We start from the raw sequence: 17,477 nt of genomic DNA, 5'->3' as shown, positions 1-17,477 counted from the left end.
AACTGACAGATACTATGAAATACTGTGAAATTGATTTGTAGTAGCTGACAGTACCTTGAATTTGATCAAACCGAGTAAATTAACGATTAGTTAATAACTACATGCAATAGTTACTACCTTTTATGAGATGAGCAGACTGTGAATTTAAATGACATCATTAAAAGACACAGCAGTGGTATATTTTATTATTAACTGTATATATTAGTGCATGCATATGTTATATATCACCGCCCACATTAACGTTAAAAGTTTTTCCACCAAGAAGAAGAACCTTCTTCATGCAATTATAATTTAAAAATTTAAAAGAATCTTTTTAATCCAAATTATAATTTAGAAATGAAAGAATCTGCAGATAAGGATCTTGCCATTTATCAAAATAATTCTATTATTGCATACACCTCTTTTGCATACACTTGCATTTATCAACACTTCTATTATTGCATACTTTCAAATACCAATTTGATCCTGTCGTAATATTTTATTATACGCCTAGTTATGCAATTTTAAGAAATAAACTTGCGATTCGATTTATTTTTAATTAATTATTTTAACTATTAAATTGAGTAATAGGTTCATTCTCGTTTTCTTGAAACAGCGTATCAAATATCGTCATTTTCATATAAAATTTCTTTATATATAGTAAATTAATAGTAAATTATTAAATGTTACTATTAAGAAGTCTTTTATCCCATTTCTCTGCGAATTTATATCTTTTATGAAACAATTAGAATATGGTATTTTTCCATTTTTTAAATAATTTTGTAATCTTCTTTGAAATATGAACATTAGCGAGAAGTAAGTGAAATTATTATTCAACCTAACATTTTTAATTTTAATCCAAAAAAAATAAGCAGATGTCTGATAACCTTGGACGATAAATATACATGAATATCACAGAATAATCATGCTGCATTATCTGGTTACTGTTGAAGGTAGATTAACAAAGGAACTCAGAAATATTATGTTTCGAATATTTATTGCTTTTTTTTATGGTAACACTGTCGTTCACAATAAGAATTGTCTGCTTCTGTCCCCAGAGACGCGTACACTTTTTTTTATCTGAATATGTGATGGAAAATTTCTTTCGTATTCCCATTCGAGAGATTCAATTATTTTAATGCAATGTTTAGGTTTACAAAAAATGTAAGAAATGGGTTTTTTAATGTTTCTTGATGAACGCATTGTTTTCGACACCCAGTTCAGTATGTCAAGCTTTCAAGCAATATCTTTCTTTTTTGATAATATTTGGTAGCTGTATTATACTTTTCTTGCTCCTTTCAATGAACCAATCTAAAGTATAAAAAATCTATAGTTAATAGTAATCTAGCTAATAGTAATCTGTTGATCAAATTGTTAAGAAGAATTTAATTCATTAAGATTCAGTGTTGTCTTAACGTAACATTTTATATGCAACTTCTTTTAGTCAATTTATATTATTGAATTATATTTCCTAATATTGTGGCTATGAAAAAGAATACCTTTCTCCTCTATTTCTTTTCTCATTCAGATCCTGGAGTTTTACAGAGTTTGAAGAAAATGCAGTTCTTTGGAAGAAAATAAATCTTATTCTAAATCGTAGAAGTTGCGCTATATAGTGTATTTTTAACATTATGATTATAAAAGAATTTCAAAAATTTGCTTAATATTTCTTCCTCCGCCGTTTCTTTTCTCATCCAAATTCCACAACTTTATGGAGTTTGAAATAGTTTATAAAATTCTTAAGAATATACAATCTTTTTCCAACTACAGAAATTTCTTTTGGTATTTCTGACTTATGTAATAATATTCTATAACTATGATATTACTGAGTTACGTAATTAACATCTTTCACCAATATAACGTTTAGCCAACTCTCACACATTCATGCATAATGACTTAAGAAACACTATTCGCCGCTTAATGGATTAAACCACTTTCCAACCAAGTCACATCAAACCACAAGAAACTTTAATTAACGTAGAAAGTATCTTCTTGAAAGAATCGAGTTAATCAGCTCTTAGGAGTAAATTATATCACGTCACGTTTATCTTCCAATAACCGAGCAACGAGAGGTATTCGGTTCTTCTGATACTTTTTCATTCTCACGAAATCTTTTGATTCTATCAATTTATCCAGTAACAGACTTCCGACGTGCCTATTCCCAAAAGCGAACCGAAATGAGCTTCATTCCGTAGGATTCAATCCTATCAATCGTGCAATCCCTTTCGTCGATAAAGATACTGGTGAAACCTTCCAACACCAATCGTTCCAATGGGCATTTAGTTACGAACGCATTAAGCCAGGATGCGTGTTTGGAAGTTCCAGTCACGATTTGTGTTCAAGACGACGGTCGTCGCGACGAGAAGGAAAAAAACTATCTTTGTTAGATAGGATTCCCGTGAATTAAGTAGAAGCATATCCTGAAAAATAGTTTGATCAGGTTCGTGGAATTTATTTGATGTTATTGAGAGGACTATGCTATGAGAACCAGGCGATGAGAGAAATGAGAACCGAGAAATGGACGATGAAATTGCGAAAGGAATGACTATTGTTAAATTAATGTAAGAGTTGCTTGAATTGCAATAATCTATCCTATACTACCCTGCAATAATCTATAATCCTATACTATGATAGTAAAATATGATAGTAAAATATAGAAAGGATAATTTTATGAAACAGTAGTTTGGGGATTATTGCGCGGCATTGAAACGATAATGTGTCGTTTCGAGAGAATGTGTTTCGAAAGTTGCTTTGGAAACTAGTATTAATCGATCATCGAGTTGACAATGTTGTTATGTCCTAATCCTATCCAAAATATTACACAATGAATTTGGTTCACAAACTGTCTATGAAGTCTTTGCTATAACTTTGCTAAACAAATTAAATATCAATCAGTATAAATGCGTTTATCCCCTCCATCCGCCAAAAAAAGGAAAATAAAACCATAAAAATACAAAATGGTCTTTGGAGTTGTGCCAATCAATCAAAGCTGTATATAGCTAGATATAACGTAACACTCGCAGATGCAAGAAATCTAATGGCAATATTCCAAACCTAACTGGCCAATGGTTAGGTTTTAGTATCCGTCCCAACAATGCGGATTTAATGGCAAGAGTCCTAGTAATGCGGCTACATTCCGAAATTTCGAAAATGATCAATATTTGCTCGAATATTCAGCTCGATGATACGTCGTGATTAATAACTCCGATAACGATCGTAATAGCAGATAGTTAATTAAAAATTCCACGAAAGTAGATTTGCATCTATCACATGATTTCGATGGTTTAACGATGGTTCTCTCGTGATCTTGATTATATAACCTCCATTGACCTATTATAATCTATTAGTAGAACTGAGTGTCAATGATTTCGGCAATGGCTTATGACCTTTATTATTTATTATATATTATTCATTATTACAATACAGATATTCATGGAAATCTATATTTTCGTCAACGTAACTCAAGAACTAAAATTTAATTTTATGACGCGTTTCAAAATAATATTATGTCCTTTTCGTTTGACATCTAAATCGAATGCGTGAATGAAATTCTTTTAGTGATGGTTTCAAAAAATAGCTATCCATTCTAAAGGATATATTGTAGTTCAAAAATGTATAAATTATTAACTTAATTATTCTTTTCGAAAAACAATAATCGTATCTAGATTTAACAGGAACTTGTTCCATCCATTAAATTTCGAAATGAATGTCGTACTATGAATATTGTATACGTTATGTACATTCTTCAAATTTGTGCGACTTTCTCATAAATACTCGAATATCCGCAGTTTAATTCTTGAAAATGGAATTCAGAAATTGAAACGAAGGAGCTCGTATTCTTCCTAATCTTTATTCATTAATACTAGAACTGAAATAATGAAATCAAACAAACTTTATTCTTTTCAATTTGCAATCGTTAATAGTAAACTTCGAAGACTGAAATCAAAATAAGTTTATTCTCGTCAATCTTTAATTATCATTAATAATACAATTTAAAGACAGAACTGAAGAAAGTTTTATTCTTTTCAATCTCCACTTCCATTTCTTTGAGTAAACTAATTTTTCTACTGGACTAAACCTATATAGTTCAAATTACGTCTACGTTAAGTTAACAAATAATCCATAATATATCCAAACTTACTATGCTACGTTTGCTTTCAGGACCAGGATATGTTCGTCACGGAAGGCAGGTGATGCGGCGGAACAACGGTTGGTTGGCCGTCCTGGCCGTTTCACTATTGCTGTCGATTCTACGTAACAGCTTAGCGGGTGAACGTTATCCGCTCGATTATGGTAACGCCAAGCTGCCGGTTAACCACAGCAAAACCACTTACGGAACTTACAACTCCAACAAACCATCTTTAGACTCACGGAAATACTTAAATCCTTCATCAGTTCCAATTTCATCAAAATCATCGACCTCGACAACAACACCACTACAATCTCATTTGCACATCAATAAGAAAAATACTATCTTGTCGAAAGGCGAGACGAAAGCAATAACACGGCGAGCTACGAAGCTCAGCGATATAAATCTGCCTGGTGAAAACTTCAATAACTATTGGTCGATCCATGACGATCTTCGCCAATCCAAACTCGTCGATCCCAACGAACGATCTCGTAACGTTCGAGCAAGCGAGTCTAGTGAACAAGTTGCCGAAGGATCGAACAGTCTCAGCTTGGAAATTCCCGAACAACCGCGTTTATCCTCCTGGATACCTCGCGGCGCGATAAAGAACATATCCAGGCGGATCAACCGCGTGAGACTGCCTGAATCGTCTAAGACGCGAGAACATAAAACGACGACGGAGGTGATTCGAAGAGGAAGCGTGCTACTGGACAAAGGATATCCGTATTACGATCACGTCAGGGCGATTTCGCACGATGACGACTCGTTGACGACTTCCGAAGGGCAGATCAAAGGCATTAAAAAACGAGAACGTTCAATGAGAGATTCTCATCAAAGAAAAACATCTGATAAAGCGAATGCCTTGCAAATTATACCAAATATTAGTCTAGGGGAGACTTTCAAGGATTCAAAGAGCCAAGATGAGAGACAGAAAGTCATTAAGAAACGATTTTTAACTGGCTACTCTGTGTTCTCTGTTTCTCTCAATAGAAAGTTAAATGGGAATTTGAAAGTGAATAAATTGATTATTGCAAGAAAATCGAAAGGTAGACGCGAGAATGGTAAGAAGAGATTTAGACGATCGGTCCGGTATGTGAAAAAGAAACCGAGTCGAAACATAAATCTCGGGCCGTGGTATGCCCCACGTGATTCCAGGCTTTCGAATAGCGATCCACGAAATGACATATTCAAGACAGGACGCGGTAACCATCATTCTTCGAGAGCCGAGGGTTTCCGGCACCATTCAGCGTCTCATAAATCAATGGCTGCGCGCCGTCACGCGGAGAATACACGCGAATTTAATGGAATCTCGCCGAAACAGAGATCAACGATAGGACACGACGACCTAGGAGACAAAGGCACCTATTCTTCTTCGATTCGAGAGAAGAGGAATTTCGTTTTAGCCGGTGATACTACCGATTCATTGCCTGAAGACGAAACTTTGGAGAATGTTACTTTCCATGGAACAATGAAGAGTTCTTTGGAGAATGAGATAAACAACCACGAGGGAAATATCGTGGAAGAATTGAAGTATGATTTGGTTCAAGATAATTTCACAGAAAATTTGATCGATCAAAGGAAACACAAGTTAGAAGAATTGGATGGAAATAATACAAAAGTACACGCAGTTACTTCAAAGTTGAGGAGTGAATCACATTCGAAAAGACATAATTTCAGTATAGATTCAATTAACAGAACAAAATTGGAAGAATCCAGTGCATCGAGTGGGAATTATTCAAATTTAGTAGCAAATATTTTAACATCGAGTAACGAATCCAGTTTAAGGGGCGATGATGTAAATCCGGTTTCAGTTAACAGAACAAAATTAGAAGAATCAAATGTTGAAATTTATTCACACCTAGATTTAATTAACCAAGCAACATTAGAAGACGTAAATACATCAAAAGGTAATTATTCACGCTTAATGACAAGTATCTTCACATTAACCAATAAGTCTGATTCAATAAACCACGATACAAATCCAGATTCAATAAACAAATCATTGGTAAAATCGTATATTCCAAATAGAAATTATTCAAAGACGGATACATTAAAAGCGAGCAATGAATATTCTTCCACAATCCAAGACACAAGTATAAACTCGATTGACAAAATAGAATTGAAGAAATCGCTAAATAACCAAAAATTTGCATCAACAGCACCTACCACAATTAATTCGCGATTAAACACGGACACTCGAAATTCAAACAACGAATCTGTGTTAATGAGTCCGAATACGAACAACGATCTAATTGATGGAATGGAATTAGACGCGTCGTGGGCGGAGATTGACGAGAACCAGGAAGGCGCTATTCAGACAGGCGAGGAAGAAAGGTCTACGCTAAGTAGCGTGACAAAGGAGTCTGAGAACGTATTCGTGAATTCACCACGCGGCTCGGTTATGGCTCAAAGGAATTCCACGCATCTAAGGCACGATATGAAGAGTCTAGCCGAAGGAAGCTTTGTCTTCAAGAGCAATGGCCTCTTCCAGGTTACCGGAAGGAACGCTAACGATCCATTCAGTAACTCGTCAACGATGCAACACGGAAGAAAAATGGCCGAGAATTTCAACGTAAATACACTTCCTGATCAATTGCTTGTAAATAATGAGAAACAAACTGAGTCGAAGCTGTCTTTGATACCATTTCAACTACCAAATGTGTCTAAAACCGTTACTTTTAAGGAAGAAGAAAACGCCAGTAGTAGAAGCAATGATAAAGTGGTCTCAAAAAGTAGTAAAATCAATGATAAAGCGGTCTCTGTATCAGACAGCCAGGAATCGAGATCAATCGGGCACGACGAAGGAAAAAGTAACCAACGACGGCTTAATGGTTCCCTAATCGTTCTCGGAAAAGACAAATCTGTTGGCTCGAGACCTATAGAGCTGCTGGATCAAAATACTCCGACGAACACCGACGAAATTAAGGCTAATGAACCGACCATAAGATCTTCCTTGAAAAATGACAAAGGAGCCGACGAGTTGGCTGATGAAACTACGAAAGACGTTAATCCTGTCGAAAGGGGCAAAAAGACCGTGGACAATCCTAAAGATCGAGTGTCAGAAGATTCTACCACCTTGAGCACAATTCTGATCAACGATCGTTTTTCAAAAGAACGAAAGTCCAGATCGTCGAAAATTGGAACCTCCACGAAGCTTAGACGTGATTTCACTATGGAGGTCGAGGGCACGGTAGTTAGCGAAACTTCCACGTCGATACTGAATAAACATGGGGTTGGTCAAAACAACGTTCCGACTCTAAACATTGATCCCATGCTGTCAGAAGCTGGTAACGATACAACTGCCGCTTCGCATGTTACGTTGAACGATTCATTGAAATTTGTCTCGAGGAATTCGTCCATCGTACTGACCTTAATGGATCAAACTACAAAGGATTATTTTCTTGCTACAAACAACGTAATGCTTTCATCGACTGGAGTCGATCAAATGCATATGGACATCGAAACGTCGACTATTTCGTTAAGTAACGACGAGGATCAGTTATTGAGTTTCGATACGATCGTCACGTCATTGGAACCAAATGACGAAGACTCTCGTGTGACGATGGAAGATGTGCCTTTACGTAATATAGATAATTCCTCGCACAAACTGCAATCGGAGGAACCTCCGTGGCCAGTTAAACACAGCGCTGTGGTAGAAGGTGATTTAGTGTTGGGTGGTTTGATGATGGTGCACGAGAGAGAGGACTACTACACTTGCGGTCCAGTGATGCCACAGGGTGGTGTCCAAGCACTCGAGGCTATGTTGTATACCTTAGACACACTCAACGATCGTGAAATCGTGCCCGGTGTCAAGATTGGTGCACATATTCTCGACGATTGCGACAAGGATACATATGGTTTGGAAATGGCTGTAGATTTCATCAAAGGTACGTACATGCACGTGTTTATTTGTTTACTGATTGAGGACTGCTGATTAATTTATACTCGGTACCATTAGTAATTAATAGCGTGATTGACGGATGGAGCTTATTAGAGATTCGAAGTGTTTATTCGGTTCGATTGATTACATCAACGTCATCGACCCATTAGGCGAGTGTCGTTTATAGATACAATTCCATTAGGAGATATTGGTTAAATTATCTGTATGTAAAGTGCATTGAAAGTGCATTGAAATAGATTCTTTATAGAAATTTCTAAAACATGTTCGATCAATAAATTCTTCATGAAACGTTATTAGGTGAATTAGATAATAGAAAAAGAAATTTTTAAGTAAACACACCCTTCATTTGTAGGTAGATAAAAATTTGTGTAACAATCGATAGAGAGCAGATCAATTATATATAAAAATGTCGAAATATTTCGAAAGATAGATTCGACTAATTTCGTATCATGGAATTTCTAAGAATCGAAAGAAACTTTAAGCTCGGGAAAATCTTTTGGAAAAAGTGTATTAATAATTTTAATTATGAATACGGAATTATATGTAACTTTGATAATCTTCGTAATCACCAAGAGAATTATTACATTAAACTACGAGTTTGGATATTGGTTCTATGTGAATAGGAAAAAAAATATTATTTTTTAGATATGCAGCTGAAACATTATTCAGAACTTGTCTGCTTCTGAACGACCCTGAAAATGTTATCTCGTCGAGTAATAAATAGAAGTGCTTACAAATTACTTCTCGAGAAACTTTTTCCATATCTTTAGCAATACTTCGCAAGAGAGCGTTAAAAGGGAGAAACATCGTATGGCAAATTCGTCTTTCGGGTTCAACTTTCCATGAGAAACAAGAGAAGAAGCTTGCATTCCATTTAATTTCATTCACTTCGCAAATACGAAAAGTTCCGTCGAAATTGGTAGTAGAAAACCTGACGAAGGACTACCAACAATTGAATAAAATCACCGTTTAATCTAAATTTTATTGAGTGCCATTGGAAACCACACGGGAAAAATATGACAAGTTCTAACTTTCATGTCACTTAATAGCTAAAGAAAACCATGAAACAGTATAAAAAAGGAATTATCTGCTAGATTCTTTTATTTCTATAAGAAATAATTCTTTCGAAAATTATTAACAAATTCACAGTATGCTGTAAAGAACGAATAATATTAGTTTGGTTAATTACTCTGCGCAACTAGTGTTATCAATATTTTTTTAATGTTTGTGAAGCGGACAAAGACACAAATTTAATCCCAAAATCAAATGCAAAAATAGCTTTAAGGTGGAACTGGTTGTTAACATACTGAATTTTAAAATGTGACATTACGATTTTCAGCTTTGGTCTTCAATTGCTTTCTGATATCGAAAACAAGAAAAAAAATGCAAATATGCAAATGCAGGTTACACGTAATACATTGTATTCGTAACATTGTTACTTTGGAATCCATTGTTTCGGAAATGATAAATAACAATGGCCATGAACCGGAAGGATGAAGTTTTAAATAAATATCAAAGTCAATATGAACAATCTTGTGGTATTGAAAGAGGGATAAAAAGCAATTAAAACAAGCTGCCTATTCTTTCTTCAAATAATATAACCAATCTCAATTGATCTTTCAATGTCAGCAGTATTTCCCAATATTTTCCATCAAATGTGACTATACCCATGGTATGGTAGCATTTGGTATGAGAATGGAAAAAAGATGTAAAATTTTCAAATTTAATTAATTCCTAAGCATTTATAAAATAAACAAAGTATTGCTAAGATAAATTCATAGTTCTATAATAATATAGAATTATAATATATGCAGGCATATCTTCTATTTACTATGAAAATATTACACTCCGTAAGTCTTTTACAAAATGATCGATTACTCATGTGAATTATTTTCATAAATTGTAGAAAATGTTATCGGATCTTCATAACCATTAAAATAATAATAGAAAATCTAAAAAAACTGAACGGAGTTTCTATGCTTTGGTTCTGAGATTGAAAACAGCTTTTCATTCTAAACATTCTATTCTATTTTCTGTTTTATTTAATTAATTTCTAATATAACAATAAAATAAAATAAATAGATAAGATAAAAAGATCTAGAAATGTTTAACGCATTAAAAATATATAATCCATTCCTCTAAATTTCAATTTACCTCCGTTTCAACTTAATTTCATTCGTCATGAGGAATGGAAGATCTCTCTGTTGTATTATAAGAATAAAACATGAGAGCTTGCTTTTGTTTAAAACGAAACGAAAATTACAGTTGTCATTTATGTTCTCCTACAAAACTTCTCGAATGGACAAGTCTCGGCCCATCGTTACCTCATAGTTTAAAGCCTTCGTGCGAAGTCGGGTTTGTTTTTGGAGGAAGATACTTTACAAAACTTGAACATATCTCCCTAGCGGAAAAAGTTGGCGCCTAACGCGAATAGTAACTCAAAGAAATAACGAGCTACCCTGGACGCGACATTTTGTATGGAAAATTTCGTCTCTTAACGAACTATTTCCCGAGGCAACAGTGAAATTTCAGCAACTTTCTCCTAACTTCTCCCTTTTTCTCTCCCGTGTTCTATGCTAATTTATTATATCCCGCGGAATGTCTGGATCGTGTTTACTATATAAATCAAGCAAAAGAAAGCTTTGTCGAGTCAAAAATAAACGAACGAACGAACAGACATTGCAAAAGATGCTTTGTTATATTTTTTTAATTTTTTTTTATTACTATATTCTTTGGTCGGATGTAGTGGATTTAGCAAGTGAAATTACCAGGTTGGTTTTTTTTTAAGTAAATATGACGACGATTTCAAAGCATCGTTCCACCGTTCATTGGAATATACTCCAGACCCAGATATTTTGTCAATGCCAAGGTCTTAATTTACCGTTTGTACGCATCGATCGATGCTGCGAAGCGGTTTGATAGATTCCACGAGCGTTTCACGCTTCCTACGTGTGAATGCAAACCACAACGGCGATGCGGCAATTGTAAAACTGCATTGCTGGAAACAGTGTAACAGAGATAACGATTGCACCACCGATGTATCGATATTAAATAAAAATCACCGGGCATGTTGCAGCAGTTTTGGAGAAAATGAGATCTTCGAGAGGCAAATGTCTTTAGTCTATAATTCCTAGAAGTTTTATAGCGAGTCTTTGGAAGTTAAATCCTGTGTTCCTGCTGCATCCTTATGAAATATACATATGTATTACTGTGTACTATTATGTGCTATTATATACTATATTATTTTTTTATTTTTTATTTTTATTTTATTATGTAGTTATGTACCATTCTGTGAATTTAGGAGAATTTTTACATTAAACATATAGAAATGTTGCATTAATTTTTTAAATTTTCGTCTATTTTCTTTTGCTTTAGCTATTTCACTGTATTATAAAATTTCAATTTATTATGTCTTATTTAAAATCTTCCACTTCGATAATTTTTGCAGCCGTGTAACGTGGATTAAAATTCTATGGAAATATTTATAATATAGATAAATTAAAAGGTTGTTGGATATTCAGTCGCATTTTCCAAATAAGATACGTTACTCCAAATAAGATGATACGACATTCGTACGTAATTCCACAGGCGATTAAAACAATTAGGGACGCGCAAAATTTTAATTAACGTGCACAATAATCCTACAATCCGGTATGCTAAACTTTCGACTCAACATCCTCTAAAAATATTATTCGAAAATCTTTTGTATACGATAACAAGCGAAAACATTAGCGAAGATATTTTTCCCTTTATGGATTTAACCACTTACGTACAATGTGCCACTATAGTGGCTTTCGCGAATGTCATTACGACGCGCCACTATAGTGATTCATTCTACTACTCATTCGCTCACCATTTGAATTAAATAATCTTTTCATTTGTCTTGCTTCACACTTTTCTTGTCCTCGCAACGTTTTCTAACAGCGATAAAAATATACAGACAGAATAAATAGTCTTTGTTATTGATATGCCAGTATCAAATATCAATTGTTGTTTTCCGTTAAAATAAATATACCATAATTAGATGCTCTTTTTAACATGACGATCTGCATCCCTATAATTTTTTACAATCTTCAACCTCAAAATGTCGCTTCATAATAGAAAACGAAGAGCAAATAAAATGTTTTACTATATTCTTTAAACGCATTCTTTGATATGTGATTTCTTAATATACTATTGCTAGAAAAGGATTGATTTGGAAAGTTTCGCTTTGGAAAATTGTAGCGAAATAAAAGATTTCAATTATTCATAATTCTACGAAAAAGATTAAAATATTCTACAATGTTGTTTTAATCAGTTTTTTACTATTGTGTTTTCACAATATATGCGATATTGCTTCGTCTACACGTTATTACCGAACAAAAGGTAATACAGTAAACGTAGCGAATAACATGAAGCGAATATAACCTATACAGGTAGAAAACATGAATTAGATGGTGCTATTAAGTACTACTCAAAAGGCAGAGTATGCTAATTAAGGGATGGGAGACGTAAAAAAACTTTTTACCTGCTTGTGATGCACTGTTATGTAGCTCTTTGACGTAATAAATAATAAGTACTCTTGCGTTTGTAGTACATGGATGTGTCGCAAGGTGGCCTATAAGATATTTGTTTTCTCGCTAGTTGTCGCAAAAGCAGTACGTTGCTATATAAACAGCAAACAAAGCGTAACTATCGTACTTCCTTCGGAAGTAACACATACCTTCGCATTCACGTACTGTAATGTTGTGAGGTACACCCGGGTGAATAGGTGGTGCGCCAGTGAAGCTCTTGTAATTGTTATCTTTTGTACTTTCTTGTAAATCAGGTGTTAAATAAATACAAAAATTTTTTTATTTTATCATCTCTACGTGTAATGAAAGTTTCTACATATTTATTTCGGCGATTAGGATCCACAATTCTCAACATGTAAAATGCATTCAGCGTAATAAGAATCTAATATGATAAACAGTTAATGTTAATGTTTTATTTGAGACGAGGATGTAATGTTAATGTTTTATTTGTAAAAGAGGAAGTCACATACATCGAACCCCGGCGACTTATATCGGGGTTCCACGCACTCGTACTGTAGAAATATCGGCCCCAGTAAGCATATCGGCATAGCAAACTACGCGTAATACGTTGGACAACTTGATAATAACTTGCGGCCCCGAGTTTCAGATCACCAAATTTATTCTGCGGTGATTGAACGTCCGGAATACGAAAGATTCTAATAAACGATTTCCGTTCCCGGGAAAATTCAAAATGTCAAAAGTTCACCCTTAGACTGTAAACGTTCTTACGATACTCTAACTATAACTCTAACTCCGACTTTCGTGTCCGATGCATTTTTCAGTGGGTAACACTTGTTAGAAAAATCCCAAAAAATTCGTATAATATCTTCAAATGTTTTGAATTAAGGTTATCATAAATCTTTTATCAAATAATTTTTTTAGGCAGGGGGCTGAGAAGGTTTTCTACCTGCTCCCTTGCGAGCATCTTGACTCGGTCAAAATAACTTAGACATGAAATACCCACCTCTACGGTTCAAGGGTTAAATTTTCTTCATCTCTTACGTTCTTGTACACTCTTTTCCTTGAACAATACAACAGCAGATTATTACATCGCGACGGATGGCATAGGCGAAAGAATAATCTACTGCACTAACGAAAATACACAAAAGTAGTTGAACATTTTCATGGAATTTTAGATAAATTTTTCACACTGTTCATAAATGTATTAATATGTGTCATACGAAGCATGAAATTTCATTAGCATTCTAATAAGACTCAAAACTTCCAAATGTTTTATATAACACACGTAACATATACCTAAATGCTTTCTATGGAAAATACAAGTACCTTTACGAGCTACCGTAATGATGGATGAGAGACATATAGGAACTTTTTTGTGGTGTACCATTATATAGCTCTTTAATAGACGAAGTGCATGAAATAAATAGAAAATTGAACGAATAGCATGTGAAATTAATGATGATGAAATTAAAAACACGAAAGACACGATAGACTATTAAGTCTCCTTCAATTTGCCGCTACTACAGAATTTTACTTTGAAGATTATTAACATACATTCAGAATTATTATCATGTTTTAATGCATTCTACATAGATTACCTGGAAATATTCATAATGGAGCTTTCAATTTTTAAACATGATCATGGAACTTATTGTAATCTCGAAGCTTAATTCTTCTGTGCTCAATGCTATATATTAAACATTGTAAAGTCGTAAGTTATTAATACAAATACAGTAACAAGTTATTGATTGCATGTACGATAAATTTATTTGTATCTGATAAAACCGATTGCAATTTTAGTATGTCGTGTCTTAATTAACAATTAACAATTAATTAACAATTAATAACGTATTAATTAACAATTAATAAATAAAATTTTGATCATAACTTAATCAAAATTAAATTCTCAAAAAATTAATTGGTTCTATAAAAATGTTTATCGAATCGAATTTCTAACGTTTTTTACATTTTAGATTAATTTTCGAAGGAAATACAGCGCTACAAGCACCTAATATTGCGGAGGTTTTAAACGATAAGCTCTTTAGAATTCAATTTTCTTGAGGGCGATATCGCGGAGGTATCGCTGTGTCAGTTTACTACGAGACAGTTTGCATTCGTGATGGATATGCATTATATCACGACATCGTTCGCTGGTACGGAATTGAGTAATTAGGATCCTCTATTTCTCGAAGCAATCATGATCCCTATTCGAAACGTAGACTATTGTTCAATATCACATATCTCCACGCTGAAAGAGGAATAAATTGAAATTACTAAATTGAATCCTTCTTTACTGATTATTTGCAAAGGAAATAGTAAGAGAATTATTCAAAGGAATTGCTTTCCTTTCGTTCACAATTTATAATAAAGGTATGTAAGTATCAAGCAAGAACTGTCCTCTGCGGTCTATAAAAATTTATGTGTTCTCAAAAGGACACGGAATCGAATAAATGGAACACATGTAGAGTTAAAATATATTGCCGATGTAATCTGAATTTCATAAGGAAGATCGTCCAGAATTCAAGGGATATTTTCTTGGTATCCTCAAAAAGAAGTTCTCTCTATTTAAGTTTTCGCGTATAAAAGGACAGAAACCCAGTGATAAGAAATGACAAATAAGAAAGAATTAGTTTTTAGAACTTATTAGAAAAATTAAAGAGAATATACTATATAAATAGGCATTTTCGGTCTAATTGTTATTTCCACCATTTAAAAAATTTTCGAAGTTCCAAGAAAGTATGAAACAGTCATTGTTTCAATTTTATGCTAAAATTTTTCTTGAAACACAGAAAGTTTTAAAGAAAGTTCACTGCGACTGTAATTGGATCCAATTTAAAAATTTGATGACAAAATATAAAAAAATGAGCACCGTAATATTCTACCAGCCACAGAGACATTTTTCCTAATTTCTTAAATTGCACATTTTAATGAAACTAACAAGGATCCTTTCCACTTAATCCTTATTAGACTAAACATCTGAAACAATCCAATTTCTTAGAGCAAATTGTCAGCCGTGTACAAAGACAGCAGTTTGCGATTGTCACGATCCTAACGAAACGAATAAATTGAAATAAGCGAAACAATTTTCTGTCAATTCGACTTTGATGCAAGTTACGAATTTTAAAGCTTAATGTTCTCAAGAAACACAACGTAATCCTTGACAAAAGCGAATTTACTTTGGACGTTACAATTATTCATGTATTTCTAAGGGATCATGACGTAGGGGCGAATCGACAAGCATTGTATATAATCGAGCAGTCGATGATTTCGATACGACATGAATACGAAGATAGGGAACAAGACGTGCAAATAGTATCTCGAGAGCAGTCTCGATATTTCTCGATAGCAGAAGCTATTTTGCAAAGAGAGAAAAAGGCAAACCGATATCTTTTTCGACGATTTATGAAAACGCAAATATTGATGTAAAGTTTGAAAAGTATATTTAATCCACGGATATCAGGATGAATACCGTTTACTGTTAGCATCTTATTCATTTGTGGTCCAAATCTGATAAAAAAGGTTATAGTTTACTCCTGTTTTTATGATTTATAGAATCTACTGTGTAAAATGTAACGTTTATGTTTACAATTTCCTTAGAAACCAAAAATTTAATTTCTTATGAATCAAAACATTTTTCATCCATATGCCAGGTAAGCCATTCAGGAGTCATGTTGATTAAGTCCATAAATTGAAAATTATATTATAGAAAATTGGTGATACAATAAACACTGTTTTTTATATTTTCCCTAAAATTCTCCATTTGTGTCATGTTTTTGTGCTAAATGGATTTATGTCAGTAAGTAATTTATTTCTTGAAAATTAAACATTAAAAACGTGTACTTATTTGAAGAAATGAAGAAAGAAACGAAAACTAGAGTGTTTTTTGCTCTATGACCGCTCCGAGTTTATGGCTTTTAGGAAGTTCATATGTCGAAAACTAAATTCAATTAAATTTCTTAAATTTCTATTCGTTATTATTTTAATTTTAAAGTTAGTATTTAAAAAGATAATTATTTGTTAATAAGAAATTCGTGAGATTAAAATCCTAAAAAGAATATATATTTCATACAACTATATTTATGTGGCATCGGCAAGCAAATTTCCTTTCTCATTCTGCGATTTTATTCTCCATGACAATCAGTTTTCAAATTCTAAAATCTGATGTGGAAAATAGAAATGTTCCGATAAAGATCGTGTCGATACAGAGCTTCCGAAGAGATTTCTACAGTATCCTGATAACTCAAATATCGTCTGTCGGTAAAGTCGTGGCATACTGCAAGCTCGAGTCGATAAGCTTTCGCTTCAACTCGCGTGGTCTTTTATCACAGATGAACAAGCTTTTTCATGTCACATGCGATGTTATCGACTTAGTTTAAGTAAGAATACAATATTAGCAGTGGTTGGAATTATTGTAAAATTAAATTTCCACATATTATGAATGAGGTGTAGAAGAGGATACTAATAATCACAAACGTTATATGTATACGTAGAATACTAGTTCATTTTTATTATAATTGGAAATGAAATAATTGAATCGAATCAATCATTAAAATTGATTGGAAAATGCTTGACAATTCCAAGTAAAATCTACTACATTGAAAAAAGTTGTCGAATATAATGGAAATTATTAGAAAGAATGAAATCGCAGAACCAAAGAAAATTCCAAAATTTTCCGGCAAATTTGATACATTACAATTTTAAGAATCAATGGCACTTCTGCTGGTAGTCGAATAAACTTTATAATTAAATAAAAATCCAATCACGAATGCAGCCAATTAGCTCTATTACTTGCTACACAATTTATAATCTACGTGGTCTCATCGCTTAAAGGTTGCTGCGAATGGATACTCTTTCTAAGAACGTCTCATCGAAATCTAATAATACTTATTTTTAAAGAAATTTTTCTTTTGATGTCTCCAGTCCAGATCAGTCGAATCTAATTGACAACTTAAAT

General features: G+C 33.5%; 1 protein-coding gene across 1 annotated transcript in view; it reads left to right on the top strand.

The window, feature by feature from the left end:
- Positions 1-4,144: 4,144 nt before the first annotated feature.
- LOC117216635 overlaps positions 4,145-17,477 on the top strand; it is a 176,719-nt gene continuing 163,386 nt past the window's right edge. The window contains exon 1 of the mRNA XM_033463515.1: positions 4,145-7,995. Within this exon, the coding sequence (XP_033319406.1) occupies positions 4,173-7,995 (3,823 nt within the window). The 5' untranslated portion in view covers positions 4,145-4,172. The remainder of the gene's footprint in view (positions 7,996-17,477) is intronic.

The sequence above is a fragment of the Bombus bifarius genome, unplaced genomic scaffold (assembly GCF_011952205.1).
Source record: "Bombus bifarius isolate JDL3187 unplaced genomic scaffold, Bbif_JDL3187 scf7180000010271, whole genome shotgun sequence".
NCBI classification, from domain to species: Eukaryota; Metazoa; Arthropoda; class Insecta; order Hymenoptera; family Apidae; genus Bombus; species Bombus bifarius.
Note: the sequence above shows the minus strand (reverse complement) of the source record. Positions and strands in the feature narration are given on the sequence as shown.